This window comes from Rhinichthys klamathensis, unplaced genomic scaffold (assembly GCF_029890125.1).
Source record: "Rhinichthys klamathensis goyatoka isolate OS25496 unplaced genomic scaffold, OSU_Roscu_1.1 h1tg000532l_1, whole genome shotgun sequence".
In the NCBI taxonomy this organism is placed as follows: Eukaryota; Metazoa; Chordata; class Actinopteri; order Cypriniformes; family Leuciscidae; genus Rhinichthys; species Rhinichthys klamathensis.
The window spans coordinates 36,545-53,752 of record NW_026607008.1 but is presented as its reverse complement, the minus strand read 5'-3'; the positions used below and the strand labels follow the sequence as shown (position 1 = coordinate 53,752).

Sequence of the window (17,208 nt, the reverse complement as noted above, 5' to 3'; positions counted from 1 at the left end):
CACATGTGCCCTCCTTTGTGCAGTTAACTGCACACTCGGCCCTCTCCGGGGGTCCTAAGAGCCTCGGCAGGGGGCCGATTAAGGAATTAGGCACAGGGGAAAACTAGTGGTGTTGACTAACACTAAGTGGAGGCCCATCTCCAGTCAGAAAGCAATGACTGAGGACGAGAGGCGGAGGGATACAGATAGAGTGCCGTGTGTATGTGCATGTGTTTGTGACCTCTAGGGAAACAGGCTCTCTCTCTCTTTCTCTCTCGTGCTGTGAGGAGTTCACTGCCCTCCTCCAGGGAGTCTGCGTGTACTCCTACACCTCCAGCACAGAGGCAACATGATGTCAAGACCCAATAAATAAATAATCTCACCGCTGAGCCATGCGCACACAGGGGCATTAATGCAAAACAACATGGAGCAAATAAACAGCCATTACTGTCAAAAAAATGCAAGTCCAATAAGCAAAAAAGTGATGATTATGCAGAGTGAAACTGAAGTTCGTATGATGTCAGGAACTAACTAAAGTATGGTCTGATTACAAAAAAGATTCAGAGTTAAAGACTTAAAAGATCCATTGCATATTATCAATTACTTTAGCAGAGATGTATGAAACACAGCTCACACAGAAGTCACTTTCAAACCAAGCAATTTTCTGTTGGTCAATGCGGTGAATTTGAACTTGAATACAAGAGAAATGTGTGTGGGGAAGCATGTGGATTCCTATCGAAATGACTGGATTTTGCAGTGAAGTTTTTACAGAGCAACAATAAATGGCCGTGCTTTGATGCTCAAAAAAAGCAGATTGTCTGCAAAAGCAACTTCGCAAGTGTTATGTGTGAAAGCTGTTGCGTAAGAAAACTGCTAATAAAACACAAATAGCTTGTTATGAAAGTGTTAATGCATTTATGTAAATAAAACAAGAGAATATTGCTTGTGCAGCATCTATGACAAAAGCCTAGCAAGACTTTGTTAAACTTCACCAAGAATAAAGCCAAGAAGTTTTCATGCTTTAAAACTCATATGGGTTCCCTTCAGTGCATCTTTCATAAGAGCTCATTCAGTAATAGCAGAGTGGGTAGTAGCTCCTTTACGCCGTAACCCTGAAATCCCTCACACTTACGAGATGCTCTAATGATGTTCAAACATAAGCAGGGGGAACGTTGTGCTTATCCACCTTTACACAAATCCTCCCTCTAATGAACGCTCTCTGTGTCTCCACGGCTAATGGCAGAGGAGCTGTTGTGGCAGCATATGCTGATAAATAGAGCCAGTGCTTCCTGAGGGAGTGAGGAAACACTGAAAGAGAGGTCTTACTGCTGAGGTCGTACAACACATCATCACGTAAAGGAGTGCGGCCGTCACCTTACACGCCCTGTCCTGAGGAGAGAGGTCTGCATTTACCACTGCCTTATAGTCAGAGCACATGTGTGAGAGGAAAACAGAGACACCACATGAATACAAATACACAAACATTGTTTCCGTGCACTACACAAAGCATGCTGACAGTGACAATACACTTTGAAATACAGAGGGAGGCCAGGCATTCGATTTGAAGTTGACTGTCACAGCACATTTGATTAAATACCCTCATTTCTGTGCAGTACGGAATGCAGCTATTAGCATATTAATGACTCCTGTGCATTGTATGAAGGAGAAAAAGAGAGAAAATTAGATTCTTGCTCCTGGGTTTCTTATGCTCAGTATTAGTGGTGCTCTTATCTTTGCCTTAGTTTAAAATATTTTATTCTTAATGTTTTAGCTTTCTTTTTCAATTATCCTATTTTGTCTTTTAATAGGCTAATCTATGTGCATTGTTTTGCACTGTTTTTGTTTTTGCTTTATTTCCTTTGAATGCAGCTAAGCTGCTGATGCTTTGGAAATAATGATCTGTTATGCCAATAAATCACATTAAAACTGAGAGAAATATCTTTACAGGTATAAATTGCTTTGTAAAATATCAAAGGGTTAGTTCACCCACAAATGAACAATTCTGTCATTAATTACTCACCCTCATGTCGTTCCAAACCCGTAAGACTTTGGTTCTAGCCTGGCAAGCCAGTCCTACATCAAGATGTGGAGCTCCCAATTGGCATACCTCAATCCGAGGGGCGGGATAAACGGTTGTCTTTCAAATTCCCTCTGCATGCAATAGGACAGCGCTACAACAAACCAGAGCAACGAACGGTTGTGGCTGAGTGAGTCCTGTGCGTTTTTCCACCAGCATAGCTAACTTAGTTGATATATTAAACTTTTGCCGTATGCGGTCGTCAAAACTCCGAACACATCTTCCTTTTTTAAGAATGACTTAAGTGACGTTCTCTTAACTCCAAATCATCCAGAGTCGCGGCCAAAGCCGATTCGAAAGACCGCTGTTCGCCAGCAGCATCTTCTTTGTTTTCAAGTAGCAGGGAATTCAAATCACCTATGGAAATCACGCGGGGGAACCGTCACAACTGCCGTCATTATGTTAAGCCCGCCCACCAACTCTATACACGATGTGATTGGCCTGACCAGAGTTTGGTTTTTCCAGCTCGAATGCCTACGGAGAGTTTCTAGAGACCACACTTTGCTGCAAAATACTTTTTTCTGCCGCTAAGGTGAGTCTAGATTTCTAGGCTACTTTGGTTCAGCTTCGGAACACAAATTAAGATCTTTTTTTTTTTATGAAATCTGAGATCTTTCTGTCCCTGAAAGTCTACGCAACTACCACTTTCAAGCCCCAGAAAGGTAGTAAAGACATCATTAAAGTAATCTGTGTGAGTGGTTTAAACTCAATTTTTTTAAAGCGACGAGAGTGCTTTGGTTGCACAATTTTTTTTTACCACTTTATTTACAAAATATTAATCTCCAACGTGCGTTGGAGATTAATATTTTGCAAATAAAGTTTTTAAATAAAATGTGTTTGTTTGTTGTTTTTTTAGCTGCCTATAGGCTGTCAATGGAGGGAAAGAAAGCTATCAGATTTCATCAAAAAGATCTTTGTGTTCCGAAGATGAACGAAAGTCTTACGGGTTTGGAACGACATGAGAATGTAATTAATGACATAATTTGTGGGTGAACTAACCCTTTACCATACCACTTGAACTTCTGGGGTGCATGTCCTATTACTTGGGAATCACTGAAAGAAAGCATCTTAAACTCACCATAGCTGATTGAATTTTTTATTTGGTCAAATATCAGGTCTGACTAATTCATATGATTGTAAGTTCCAGAAACCATGAGATGAATTCGTTTTAAGGAAAAAAAACATACATAATGTTAATCTCAGATATTCTTTCAACTTAATAAAAAGGAATTCTTTTCAATATTTTTTTTAATTACAATGACCATCTATTGTCTTTATGATATTACACTTTCTATCACACAGTAAGTGTTTTTTTGTACATGGCAACATATAACATAGCTGTCTTTATATTTTTGAAAGACAAGGACATCATCATATTTGAGGGTCCTTGGCATCAGCAATTTTGAAAACCGCTGTATTAGAGACTGAAAACACAAAATGTTGTAAATTCTCTAACTCAAACTTGGATAATTACATGGTGCACTGCAGCCCTGAAGGATGTACAGAGGTTAGATCTGTCTCTAACAGATGGTGAACCCCTCCTGTTTAGAATACTAATGTCGACACATCTTGCAAAATCATACAGCAGCAATCACCATGTGTTTCTGAGCTGGTCTTGCTTTACAGAGACCAATATTAGGGCTTCAGATTCCTACAGAGCCCTGACGGCTTTATCTTTTGTTGTTAATTAACAGTGTCGTGAGTCGACTCAAGTCTCCTGAGACTTTTTAATTGGGTAAAGCAGTGATGTTTGAATGTACTTTTCCAAGAAAATGACCAGGTCACAAAAACAAATGAGGCTATTCTTCAATGCTTTGAGGGCCCTTTTGCTGCCCACCTACATTTTCTTCTTGCTTAGATTGTTCTTTGCATGTAGTACAATTAGGATATTTAACCATTAAGTCTTTGCTTTTGTGAACATACTGTTTGTACCATGCACGCCATGATTTTGCAGTGTTAGACACGTTCCAAGGTCAACATATTTTGTTGATCCTGGAACAACATTTCTGTCTGAAAATGTAATCACTCCTAAACCTAACCCTACCTGTAAATGATCCCTAAAATCAGAGGGAAATGAATAACATAGAAGCACCTAACCCTGGTTGTAAGCCTAAAGTTGACATAAACTGTAAACTTCCCCCAAATCTGATTGGTTGATTGGAATGTTGTTCCAGGATCAACAAAGATGTTGATTTAACATTGTACTTGGCGAAATCAGGTTCTGCAACATATTTTTTCACACCACATGTGGCTTTTTCAATATCAGAAGTAAGTAAATAAATACAGGTTAATGCTAATACTCTCTCTGTTATTTAATTGGCAGATGTAATTCATATCCTCCAGATGGGAAGGTGCGTGTACATCAGAGTTGTTGTCAGATCCATTTCCTGGAAATCTTGAAATCTCCATCTGGCTTGGGAAGATTCAGTGTGCTGTTTCTCTCATGGCAACGAGAGCTTCACCCCCTGCATGACCCTCATCCTCCCTCTCTCGTTCTCCTGCACGCCCAGTTTGTGTTCAGCTCTAGAGGTTACTAACACAGGCATAGTTAATGAGATGAATTGATTTGTGCTTGGAACATTCAGATATCAACAAGCAGCTCTCTGAAACAGCTTAGTGTATATGTCCTTATGCACAGAAACCCAGAGCAATAGAGGCTTTATACAGTTGTAGTGGATTCAGTACTGAAACCGGAAAAAGAAAGGCTCAACCAGTGGCGTGAGTTTAGGGCGGGGGTATCTGTTGACTGACCAATGGCAGAGTAGTGTTTGGGAAACCAGTTTGAAAATTACACACTTCACCAGAGTCAGTGTTTGAAAGTTTGTTTAGTTGTTTTTAGTCTAAAGTTACAATAATGCACAGGCTACACCACCAGTGCTACTCTTACAGCCGCTTCTTTTTCACGTATTGTACAGTTGCTCATTAAAAATTAAAAATCTTCTCGCACCCTCACATCCTATCGGAGATTGTCTGTCTGCTACAGGAGAAGCTGAAGTGCATTTCTATCTCTCTTTTTAGCTCTCACAATGCTTCCATCATTTAACCTGCATCACTTTGGCGTCATATAGGTGACGCCATATGACATTTCGTCGAAATCTTACGCACATGGCATCCTTTAGCGTCAATATAACACGCACTGTTATGGGTAGGTTTAGGTCTGGGGTAGGGTACGGTTATGACGCCTTGGGATCTGCGTCTCATATTCACGCTAAACGATGCCATGTGCGTTGGATTTAGACGAGCGTCACCTGTATGACGCCTTGGGTTCTGCGTCTCATATTGATGCTAAAGGATGCCATGTGCGTAAGATTTCGACGAAATGTACAAAGCGTCACATGTATGACGCCAAAGGATGAGAACGGGCTGGACTAAACAGATCCAAATCAAGTTTTACCCACATTGCATACCGTCTGTAGAGAGAACTCAGAAATGTATTTGAAGTCTATGAGCATGATTTGTCTTTGTACAGTTAAATGAACTGAGTTTAAATGCGTGAAGATCTTTCTTACTGTACATTTCTTAATGTCTTTTTAAAGCACATGAACCCTTCAGACTGTCTAATATCCTGCATGCTCCGCCTACTAGCAAAGTACTGTAGAATTTAACTTATTTATTTACTTTGATTGCATTGTCTTCAAAACTATCCCAGACTCCCTTTAGGTCAGTTACTAAGAGTCTGTATTGATCAAAAGCATCATTTTAGTTTTTTATTACCCGTCTGTCTTCATTTCTTCAGTACGTGAGACCTTCACTCCAGGCTGTGTTGATCTCATGTCATTCACTGAGATAAAATCTCCTCATAGCATAGCATAGCAGAGTTTTCTCCTGTAGTAAATCCCATTTGTAAATGTCACAATAATGTGAATCACGGTGATTTAGATTGATTTCTGCAATGCCACGACATCCTGTAAGACATTGTGAAATGCGTTTAAAGTAATTATTGTATTGACTGCAAATTAGACAAGATTGAAAAAACCTCAAGTGTCATTAGTGAACTGATCCTTGCGGTGATAGATTGAGTTCACTAATGAATGAACAAATGCATTTATTGAATTGGCTGACCCTATAATTTAGCATTTTAGCTAACCAAATAAAGTGATCATTATTTACCAATTAAATAACTATTACATGTCTTTCCAAAGTGACACCCATTACAATCAGTTTATACAAAAGCCAATAATACACATAGTACTGCAACCTTTTAAAGAGATTCAAGATTCAAAATCTTTAGTCTATCAGCTAGTGATAGAAATGTGTCTTGTAGGCAAAAGGCTCGAAAGACACAAATAGTCCTAAAACATAGACACCTTTAAGAATAAATAAGTAAATAAATTAGAACTAATATTCAAATTTAAAACCTGGTGACTAACTATTTGGCCTTATTTAAATTAGATGGATGAAAGAATTCCCATAAGCCCTCTTTTTGTCCAAAGGAGCTCTGAACCGGCGACATGATGGAAGTAACTGAAAAGAGTGATAAAGAGGGTGAGAGGGGTCAGTGATAATGGAAGCTCCCTTCTTTTTTACTGCACAATTGTAAAGATCGGAAAGGTGAATCTGCAAGGTACCAGTAATTTTAGTTGCCTGCTTAATTTTTGCATTTTTGCCTCTCCATGCATTTACAGAGATCGAGGTAATTCTTCATATCTTTGGCATTATGCTTTTTAGAAATGGAAATGATTGTTGTCTCCTTCCAAAGAGACTATAGACCTTATGTGCTAGAGAAACAAGCGTGCAGCCATCTTTAGAATTTTGTGTTCGAACTTACAGCTCTCTATATTTCTATGGCATCGCTGTCGAAGAGTAATTAACTGATGAAGTGTATTTACATAATGTAGAGTTAACGAAAGTTATCATGAGCATTGTAATGTTTGAAGCAGATGTCATAACAAGCGTCAGGAAATCGGGAAGATTTTAAAACAAGTGGTTCCTTCATAAATCCATAATATCTTACAGTACCTTCATGCTGTGGAAATACAAACCAGAAAACAACATAACAAGAGAAGCGCTGAAAAGGGACGGGGCTACATAAGATTTATAGAGAAGAGAAAGTAAAAGAGGGTCTATTCATCCCATTGGTGAGTTCCTTGATTATCTGTGAAGTTTTTCTATGTCTATATGGGTGAATCTATCAATGGGTCCATTAGTAAAAGCTTAAAATTCATTAGTAAACTTTTCACACTGGACAATATTGATGAAGATAAATCCATGACCACTGAGATGCTACAGAACATGATAATGAGTTTATCAGAGAAGCACTTTGAAAAGCTGACAGTAAAGCCAGAGGGATCACTGGACTAGGGTTATTGATCTGCTTACAGTGAATGTTACGTCAGGAAACTCACTCATTGACAAATTCACCGATCCCCCTCATGACCTCATTACCTAATCAATAAAACTCTATCTATTAGCTAACTAACTGATAAACTTGATGGACACATCTGTGTTCATGTTAAAACAGCTCAAGCATGCACTCCGAAAAATAAAAGTTCCAAAAAGTTTTTTTATTTTTTATTTACAGTAATGCCATTAAAGAGATATTTTGGGGTCTCCAAAGAACCTATCATGCATAGTTCGGAATTATATTTTTTTTTATAACATTTTAATAATCTGCTGAACATTTTTCCATTGTGTGCAATGGATAGCTTCCATGGATGTTTAATGTTCTAAATGCAGGTGGCTTTTTAAAGGTCCCGTTCTTCGCGATTCCATTTTTCAAACTTTAATTAGTGTGTAATGTTGCTGTTAGAGCATAAATAATACCTGTAAAATTATAAAGCTCAAAGTTCAATGCCTAGCGAGATATTTTATTTAAAGGGGCTATATGCAACTTTTTCCCCAAAATAAACGTAACAATAGGCTTTTTATTTTACCATTTATGACTTAAACATCTCCTGATGCAACGCATTCTCATCCTTTGGCGTCATATAGGTGACGCCATAATATGACATTTCGTCGAAATCTTACGCACATGGCATCCTTTAGCGTCAATATAACACGCACTGTTATGGGTAGGTTTAGGTCTGGGGTAGGGTACGGTTATGACGCCTTGGGATCTGCGTCTCATATTCACGCTAAACGATGCCATGTGCGTCGGATTTAGACGAGCGTCACCTGTATGACGCCTTGGGTTCTGCGTCTCTTATTGATGCTAAAGGATGCCATGTGCGTAAGATTTCGACGAAATGTACAAAGCGTCACATGTATGACGCCAAAGGATGAGAACGGGCTGCCTGATGAGCATACTGACACCTTGTCCGCTCACATTGGGTGCACCTATAAGCCTGTATCCTATTTTTCCATATTCTCTGTCGGGTCGGATTTTTCCCGCGCTGTCTGCGGATGTGACGTCAAGCGCGTTCATGTTAAACGTTTCAGATCACTCTGCCACCACCGCTAGTCAGCAAGTAGCCTACACTCGCAAGCAGTGCAATGGATTTTGCGAATACACAGAAGAGACCCAGGACAACTCGGACACCAACAGTAACTCCACAGAAGACTAAAAAAGTTAAACCCCTGACAAGTGGCCGAAAAAGATCGAAGATTGAGAGCGACCGGCGCCGAGCAAGGACTAGAGTGAACATCGGCTTCGCATTTGAGCCTTGGAGGGAGCTCAGATCTTTGTTGGGAATACGAAGTGACCCAGAAATGGCTTTTTTTCTTCTGAAAAGGTAATGCGTGATAAAACTGTTCATTGAAATAGCACTGTGTTGTTTTCAGTTCACTTGTAAATGCTGTTAGTGAAGTGTCCACGTACGAGCGCGCACTGCGAGAGTGAGCAGAAAGGAAGAGCAGTTCTGTTTTTTGGCCACAGGTGTCAGTCGCGAGTTTAAATTTCAGAAAAACGCATATAGCCTCTTTAACAGAAGTCCCATTTCAAAGCATACAGCGAACGGCCGGTTTGAACTACATCCCTCTACTTCCTTTTTTAATGACGTAACTAGAACAGCTTTTTGACTAATCTCCGCCCACAGGAATACACAAAAAAGGGGGCGTGGTCTTGTTGCGATCCCACGGAGAAGAAGCACTTCAGCTGCGCATGGTAAGAGGCGTGACCTTTCCGGGCAACGTGCGATAAGCTGCTGTCGAATCACAACACAGGAACCGCTGGCACAATCAGAACTCGTTACGTATTTCTGAAGGAGGGACTTCATAGAACAAGGAAGTCATCGGGCCGTTTTTTGGACCGTGAAAACAGCGGTATACAGATAAGTAAATTGTGTGAAAAATACTGTTTTTTTACACGCGAAACATGAACATGTTATATTGCACACTGTAAACACAATCAAAGCTTAAAAAAAACATGAAGAACGGGACCTTTAAGAGTGTGGGTTAAAGCAGCTGAAGAATGAGGGGAAAAGTGGGGAGCGCGAGACAAGGTGTGTAAATTCTTCACGGTCAGTGCTGCTGGAGAGGCTGTTTTCCCGGCAGTGCATGGAAGTGTCAGGAATAGGAATGCAGTTTTGATGCAGAGAGCCTCATGAATAGTGCATGACCGGCAGAGAGCGGAGAGGCCTGTCTGCTCCTCTTATGTAATCCCATCGCTCCCACTGCAGCAGCACAAGCAGTCCGGGATTCCCTCCTGCACCTGCTCACACACAGCAGCCTGGGACTGGGAGAGGTGTATAATCATGAGGGTGGAAAGAAATAAGGTCAAGGAAATTATCATTCAGATCTACAGATAAAACATATGGATACTATATAAGTTATGTAACTGCAAATTCACATGCAGGTCATTTTTCATTCTGTAATTTAAAGAATTACATCATCTGTTTTCCTCACAGGGCAAAATCAAAGTGCAAATGATTAGTGTTGGATTAACCGTTCAGAGTGGATTGTGCTTTCTGCCCTGGATTATGTCTATACGTTGAACATCTCTGTGGGAATGTAGTGCTCGATATGTGATACAGCATTTGAAAGAGGCTGAGAATTATGTCATCACATCAAGAGCTTCCCTTTCTATGCGTTCATCATGTCCTTCAGTGAACTCCGAGCTGTGCATATGTTCTAGCGCTATTATCTGAGCACATATACAGCTCTTGCATAATGTCTCTCTCGCACATGAGCCTCAGATGTTCCCAATCAGTCTCATTTGCTCAAGCACTCTCTCAGAGATGAAACGACCTTCTGCGATCATCAAACCACACACATGGAGTCACAAAGAGGTTTAGGTAAGACACGTGCTGTGGCCTTCAACATTAGAGGTTATGCAAAATGTCTAATAATGTCAGCTCATGTCATATTTTACCTTGGCTTAGTTCATCCTCATTTGACTACAGCCCACTCCAGTAGACGTACTTCCTCTCCATGATCAGTAAGTGTGAGTCAGAAAGTTGACATTTTACGATCATAGATGACATGCAGCTGAATGTGATTATGGGGAATGATGACTTTGATCTGCTCATTTCATTTGAATGGATCTGGAACCATATTTCACATGGACAGATGATACATGCAGAAGCTTAACAAATACATTAAACTAAGAAACTGTACTGATAAAGGAAGATGTTATTAATCCAATTGCTCTCCACGCTGATGGAACTTTTGGAACATTCAAATAAACATAGCATGATATGTTGGTACCATATTGGTTATCAGATGATATTAGTTTTTAATGTATCAGTTGTACTAAATAAATATGTACACTGATTAAAAAAAGATTATGTGGCAAAGTAAATACAACAGAAAAAAACAAATGTAATTTCTTCACTGAATGAGTTAGTTCAGGCAATAAAGCAGGTCAATTCTATAGTAGTGCTCAGTTCAAGCTTGTAGAAATGAAAGCTTGAACTTGTAAGTATATTTTACTTGGAACTATTCTTCAAGTAAATGTCAAAGTTATAGAATTAAGTAAAACCATCTCAACTTTCTAATACTGGTGTTCCCATTATGCAATGGGGCATGAATAATTAATAAGGTTGCAAGTTTTCCAGTTGTATTAACATTGTTTTGTCACTGCATTTGTTAGAGTAGGTTTAGTGATGCTTTGCCTTTGTGACATGATCTGGAGTTCCTTTTCCACTAAAAATAATCAATTAATATTCAAAAACTATCTATTGAATGTATATTGTGTACCAAGTATTGAAGTCTCTGTGTTCAGTTGGGTACCTCATTACCTGTATCGTACAGATATATATTATACAATATTCAGATAAATGCATAATTTGGCTGGTTGAAAGTATAACAACAAATCTACTGTATTGTTTACTTGAATGTTTAAAACTTAGTTAAGTAGATTTTACTTAATTCCATGTGATATTTACATTTTTCTTTTGCACTCAGAAAGTATATTTAACGCTTTAAAAGCACATAGTTTAATACCAAATCTCAAAATAAATATACTTATACAAATATAAATATAATTTTTTTTACACCACACTGTACATTATAGTATTGTGATGCCTAAATTCACTTGTAACATTTAAAAGGAATATATTTATTTTTTATACATTTAAACAAAATAATGTAGAATCCCTTAAAATACAATTTGTTTTAGTTAGAAAAGCTTGAAAACTGTGTGGTCTGTTTAAGTTTCATTTTCTTTCTGTTCCCGTTTTGGTTACTCATTCACACTCTAGTTATTCACTGATCATTAGATTCTGTTCACCTGTGTTCATCTAGTTCCCTTTGTTTGTTCCTTGTATTTAAGCCCTGAGTTTCCCTAGTTCATTTGTCCATTATTGTTGATGTATGCGTGTTTGTTTTGTCTATTATTAGAGATGATCTTGATTTTCCATTCCTTTGTTGTGCGTTTCTCTCCAACAACGCATTACAACAAGTACATACCCGTGGCTGTATACATTAAGACCAATATATTAAACTAACCCTTAGCTTTCTGTATAAACATGGTTTGTCGATATTTCCATATGTAAAAAAGAATCTAATCAGAGTCTATTGAGAACGGTATAAGAAAGACTCTTTTCAGCAAAAGGCTCTGATGCAGACTGAATTATATGACAAATTTGCTGCTCTCACTTTTTGTTCACAACATTTGTCTATAAGGTGAGTTTTTGTGTCAAGTCTCCATACTGAAACAACTCGGTCTCTGAGGGTTCGTCTTCATTATGCTGCATGGTCTGTGGGTTGCTGTCTGTTCAGGATAAGAGCTTGTCCAGTTGGCTTACAGAAAATTGTCAGTGTTAATGAATTAGAGTGTTCTGGTTAATCAACAAGAAGAAAGGAAATAATGGAAGTGCATAAAGCAGCAGCACATGAGATGAAATGTGTCGACCTGCTGCTGTGGAACAGACTCCTCATTAGTTCATTTCAGCTTACAGAGCTAATAACATACAGAGCACTTGACTGCTGTATATACATACTGCACCACAAGAGATCCTCACTGTCTCGGGCATTGTTCCTGCTCCTTATGTTTTCTCTGTCACACACTTACATTCTCAATAGATTTACAGTCATCAGTAACATACATTTTTACAGGGATTCACTGATTTAGTCTAAATACTGTTCATTTAAAATAAAACACAAAAATCGATTGTTTTAAAAATGCTACAGGTGAATGTATGCATCACGTTATAATATACAGAATTAAACATTTATTTTAAGATATGCTAAAGGATTACATTTACAGTGTTATAAAATTAGAGTTTTAAGATAAACCTTAAGTGAGCGTTAGATGACAGTAAAGGTAATACAATGAGCATGCATCGATCTACACTACCATTTAAAAGTTTGAGGTCAGTAAGATTAAACAAATAATAATAATTCTTTAACTTTTATTCAGCAAGGACACATTAAACAAAAATGACAGTAAAGACATTTATAATGTATCAAATAAATGCTGTTCTTATGACCTTTCTATTCATCAAAAAAAAAGTTTCCAAAAAATATTAAACAGCACACCTGTTTTCAACATTGATAATAATGTTTCAAATAATGTTTCTTGAGCAGCAAATCAGTATATTAGAATAAATTCAGAAGGATCATGTGACACTGAAGACTGGCTGCTGTAAATTCAGCTTTTTGTTAAATATATAGAAACAGATTTTTTTTTAAATAGCAAGAATATTTCACAATATTACAATTCTCACAGTATTTTTAATCAAATAAATGCAACATTGGTGAGCATAAGAGACTTCTTTCAAAAATCTTACCAACCCCAAAGTTTTAAACAGCAGTGTATTTCTAATATTGACATTATATATAATGCAAATGCACCAATAAACATCCATATGGTGAGCTGTGGAGACCTATAGTTCAATAATGCGAGAATATAAACTCTTTTTTCCAACAGTGATCTCCAATGTTCACACTATATTACTCAAGGGAACACTTGGTCACAAGGCTGTCTATCATACTGATTCATTACATGAAACTGCTCCACGAGGTAGAAGCCATGCAGGAGTCTTGACTCAGGCAATTAAACAGCACTTTTTTCCAGGAGCGATTCATCTTTGTCCAGACGAAGTGGATATAGTTGGCTATATCACTGGCTCAACTACACGCCAGCACCAGCCAGGAAAGCATCAAAAACAACATCCGTTCTCCAGTGCAGTGCTATTTGTCACCTTCTTACAACATAGTGCTCTCTTAAGTGCCGTTTTACTTTTGTTCACGCTGGAAACAACACAAAAACGGTCCAACAACTGCACAGTTTGATTCCCAATGTTTTTTGTTCTCTGGTATCAATCGAATTGCTCTGTTGCTTCAGTATTTGATTATGTTGGGACAATATGACTATTTAATACCCCAATTCCAAAAGGGTAAATAGATTAAAATAAGATGTAAGAGGCCATTAAAACAAACTGAATTGGCAAAGAGAAAGATAGGATCCATTGGCCAGTATGCCAAGAGAATAATAATACAATTATGCCGATCGAAGTGAACAAATAAAGCACAGACGCAATTTAAAAGTATATCTTAATATAAACATTTTATTCAGTGCATTGTGTATGTACACAACAAATAAGAAACAACTTGAAGGTACGTGGCAGAGTGCCAGTCAGTACGTACATGTTGTTTGCCAGTTTTATCCTGGTAGTATTGAACATATGATCCAGGGAGGAGTTAATACACTTAGCCTAAATCATGCAGCTCTATTCCTGACCTCTCTGCAGTCTCCCATGCAACAGATACTGTAGAAAAACGAAACCCAGAAGGAAACAGAAGAGAGAAGAACCCCCTCTAGCATGTATGACGTTATGTTGCCCGAGGGAAATAATATATACTGTGCTGCAGCCCACAAAAAGGGTCCTTATTGTATACAACCTGATTTGTACATGCCCTGTACAAGATTTTTTTTGTCATTTTTTCACTTTTACAAATTAGACACACCCTAAAAAATGCAACCAACTTAAGTTCCACAGTATCATTTTTTTGTTTGCTCATTTATATAGAAAATTGTCACCACCATAAGTTAATTATACACAAAACGGAGTCCAGGTGGGACCAGTAACGGTGACCAGCATTGACCAAAGAAGACATGGCAAAAAAAAGGCAAAAACACAAGCACACAGACTTAAGGAACCTAGAAAAGAGATGACGGGACGCAAAAGAGACAAAAGGGGTGACATCAAACAGCCATCATTAACCACACATCCATCTCCTCGAATACTGAAACCTCTCACTAATCACTCCCATCAGAAAAAACCTATTCATCATTCCTGTCATGCGCGTATATATACATATATATGTAGCGGTGTGGTCTGGCAGCTCGAGGGGAAACTCTCACAGCTCTGTCTTTGGTGCGCTGGATCTCCAGTCGCTGTTTAAACCTCAAAAAACACTGATGTGGGGGAAGAACGAGAGGAAGAGAAAGTAAGACAAGCTCACAGCTAATTCAAACAATTAGCAAGCCAAAGCCTCTTGCTTCTGAGAGCCTCAGCTTCTCTCTTCATGTGAGCAGAACGTAGGCTTTATATTCCCATGCTAGAGAGCAAGCCCTCTGAGCGAGTGCACATGAACACAGAGTCCCCTCCCCACACACACACACACGGGGAATGGACGCTTCTCTATCGCTTCACACTCAGGAAGCATGGAGGACAAGGTTGGCACCCGTGCAGCTAAACCCTCACTTACTGCCCTGAACTCTTAACAAATGTATTATTTCATCAGGACCTGCAATGCTAGTAAATGAACCTTGACTGCTGAGAGGGACTAAAACCAAACGTCCCATTGTATGCAACGCTACAATTGTTGTTTCACATGGAAAAGGCATTAACGAGAGTGTTAAAGGAGGGGAAAAAACCCCAACAACAGTTACGAGCTAAACATAACAAAAAAACAAGCTAATTATAAAGAAGTCCAATCAAATGAAACTCTAGTTTGCAAAGTGAAGCATGGTTATGTTGTGTTTCATGTTGTCCTGAACCGCTGAGAGCTTTTTGGAGAGAAGTCTGTGTGAAGTCTCAAGCATTCAGAGGTTTTGGTGAAGGCGTACGGTAGCGGGCCGGGCTGGGTAAACCGGGCTACGTTGACTCGTTCTGACTCACAGCTTTGCCCCCGTTCAGCACAGCGGAAGCACTCCGGCTCTTAGTGGGTGTCCCGCTGCCAGAACGTGAGAACTCGGTCAGGTCGTGCAGAGAGGGTTCCCTGTACATGGCCACTGAAAAACACAAACAAAGAAAGAGTGTTTGGTTAGTAAAAGCTTCCCACATTTTATGTTAGATGCTGTGCACAGAGAAAAGGAAAATGGGGTGAAAATGTGCTTGTTTACTTCATGAAAGCCACTGATTAAGCTAAACAGACATTTTCCATCAGGTTTAGTTGACTGAATATTTGCAATATGAAAATAAACAGAAAAAAAGTCAACAATTAATGGCTGATAATTATCTAAGCCTTTTATCAAAACATTTTAAAAAACAAAAACTCCTATAACCAATAGAAACAAAATCATATAAGACCAGTGCTCGAAGTGGGGCGGTACTCACCGGTACGCAGTACCGGCACTTCTACATTTTATTCTTAAGCGTACCTGCACTTTTTCTTGCGTACCGCTACTTCTCGCATGTAGCCGGTACTCTACTGACAGAAAAAGCGTGACGGCCATTTAACCCCTTATTTACACTGCACACATCTGCGGCGCGTTACGGCTGCGAAACGGCTGCGAATGGCTGATCGTGGCCACCGCAAGCGTGAGCAGCGCGTATTTTTTCCGGCTTGCGTTAATCAATGAGTGCATTCACACCGCGAGGAGGAGCGTCGCGTGAGCAGCAGTGAAGCGGGGGTTCGCCGCCGAGTCTATTGTTGTGCTACTCACGACATTTAAAGTGAAAGCAAAGAATAAAACAAGAACTGGAGTAGGCTACGTCAGAAAAGAAAATGAAGACTCAAAAATATTTATACAAGATTTAGCCATTTAAACTTGTCTTAATTATTCAGTTTGGGTAAAACTATATGTTTTATAAAAAAATAAAACGAGCAAACAAGTCAGAATATAAGCTTTCTTTTAGTTTATGTAATAGCCTACACAGACATGCCCAAATCAAACCCGAGTTTACTTTTTTTTTTTTTTTTGCTGTCTTGTAAACATATGACTGAAAAGACACTATCAAAGCTGTTTTCTTGGTTGTTTTTGTTGTTTACCATTTACATGTAATTGTTGTATACCTCCCATCTTAACAAACTTCAAGAATCAAGTTTATTAATGACCAACTTCTAAAAAGAGAATGTTTCTTTGTAAATAAATGCGCGCACACACGCACGCACACACACGACTTGTTTAAATACATTTGTTGTTAATAAATAACAATAAATTGTTGTTGTACCAGCAATATTTCCAAGTTTTATTTTTCACTGTAGAAATTTCAAATGTCATGATTTGCCAATGCAAGAGAGTACCGGCAATTCAAAAATTGAAAATTCATATAAATTACATTTTTAAACATATTAAAACAGAAAACAGTTATTTCAAATAGTAATAATATTTCACAAATTTGCTACGTATTATTTTTTTTTTTACTGTATTTGAGCAGCCTTGGTGAGCATAAAAGACTTCAAAACTTTCAAAAACAAAAAAAAATCCTACCAACCCAACTTTGGCTATTAACGATAGCATTTATATAGCTATTATTTTAGGAATAAACTTTGGTAATTGAAGTAGCAAAATATTACGTCAAAATTGTTAAATTGTTAGAGAACCCCACTGAGTTATACACACACAGGTCAAAACCGTTGCGGTACAGTAGAGCAGAACAGAC

General features: G+C 38.5%; 1 protein-coding gene across 1 annotated transcript in view; it reads right to left on the bottom strand.

Annotated features, from left to right (window-relative positions):
* Positions 1-15,270: 15,270 nt before the first annotated feature.
* The window catches only part of fgf13a (fibroblast growth factor 13a), a 38,207-nt gene continuing 36,269 nt past the window's right edge, over positions 15,271-17,208 (bottom strand). The window contains exon 5 of the mRNA XM_056238722.1: positions 15,271-15,614. Coding sequence (XP_056094697.1) covers positions 15,478-15,614 — 137 coding nt within the window. The 3' untranslated portion in view covers positions 15,271-15,477. The remainder of the gene's footprint in view (positions 15,615-17,208) is intronic.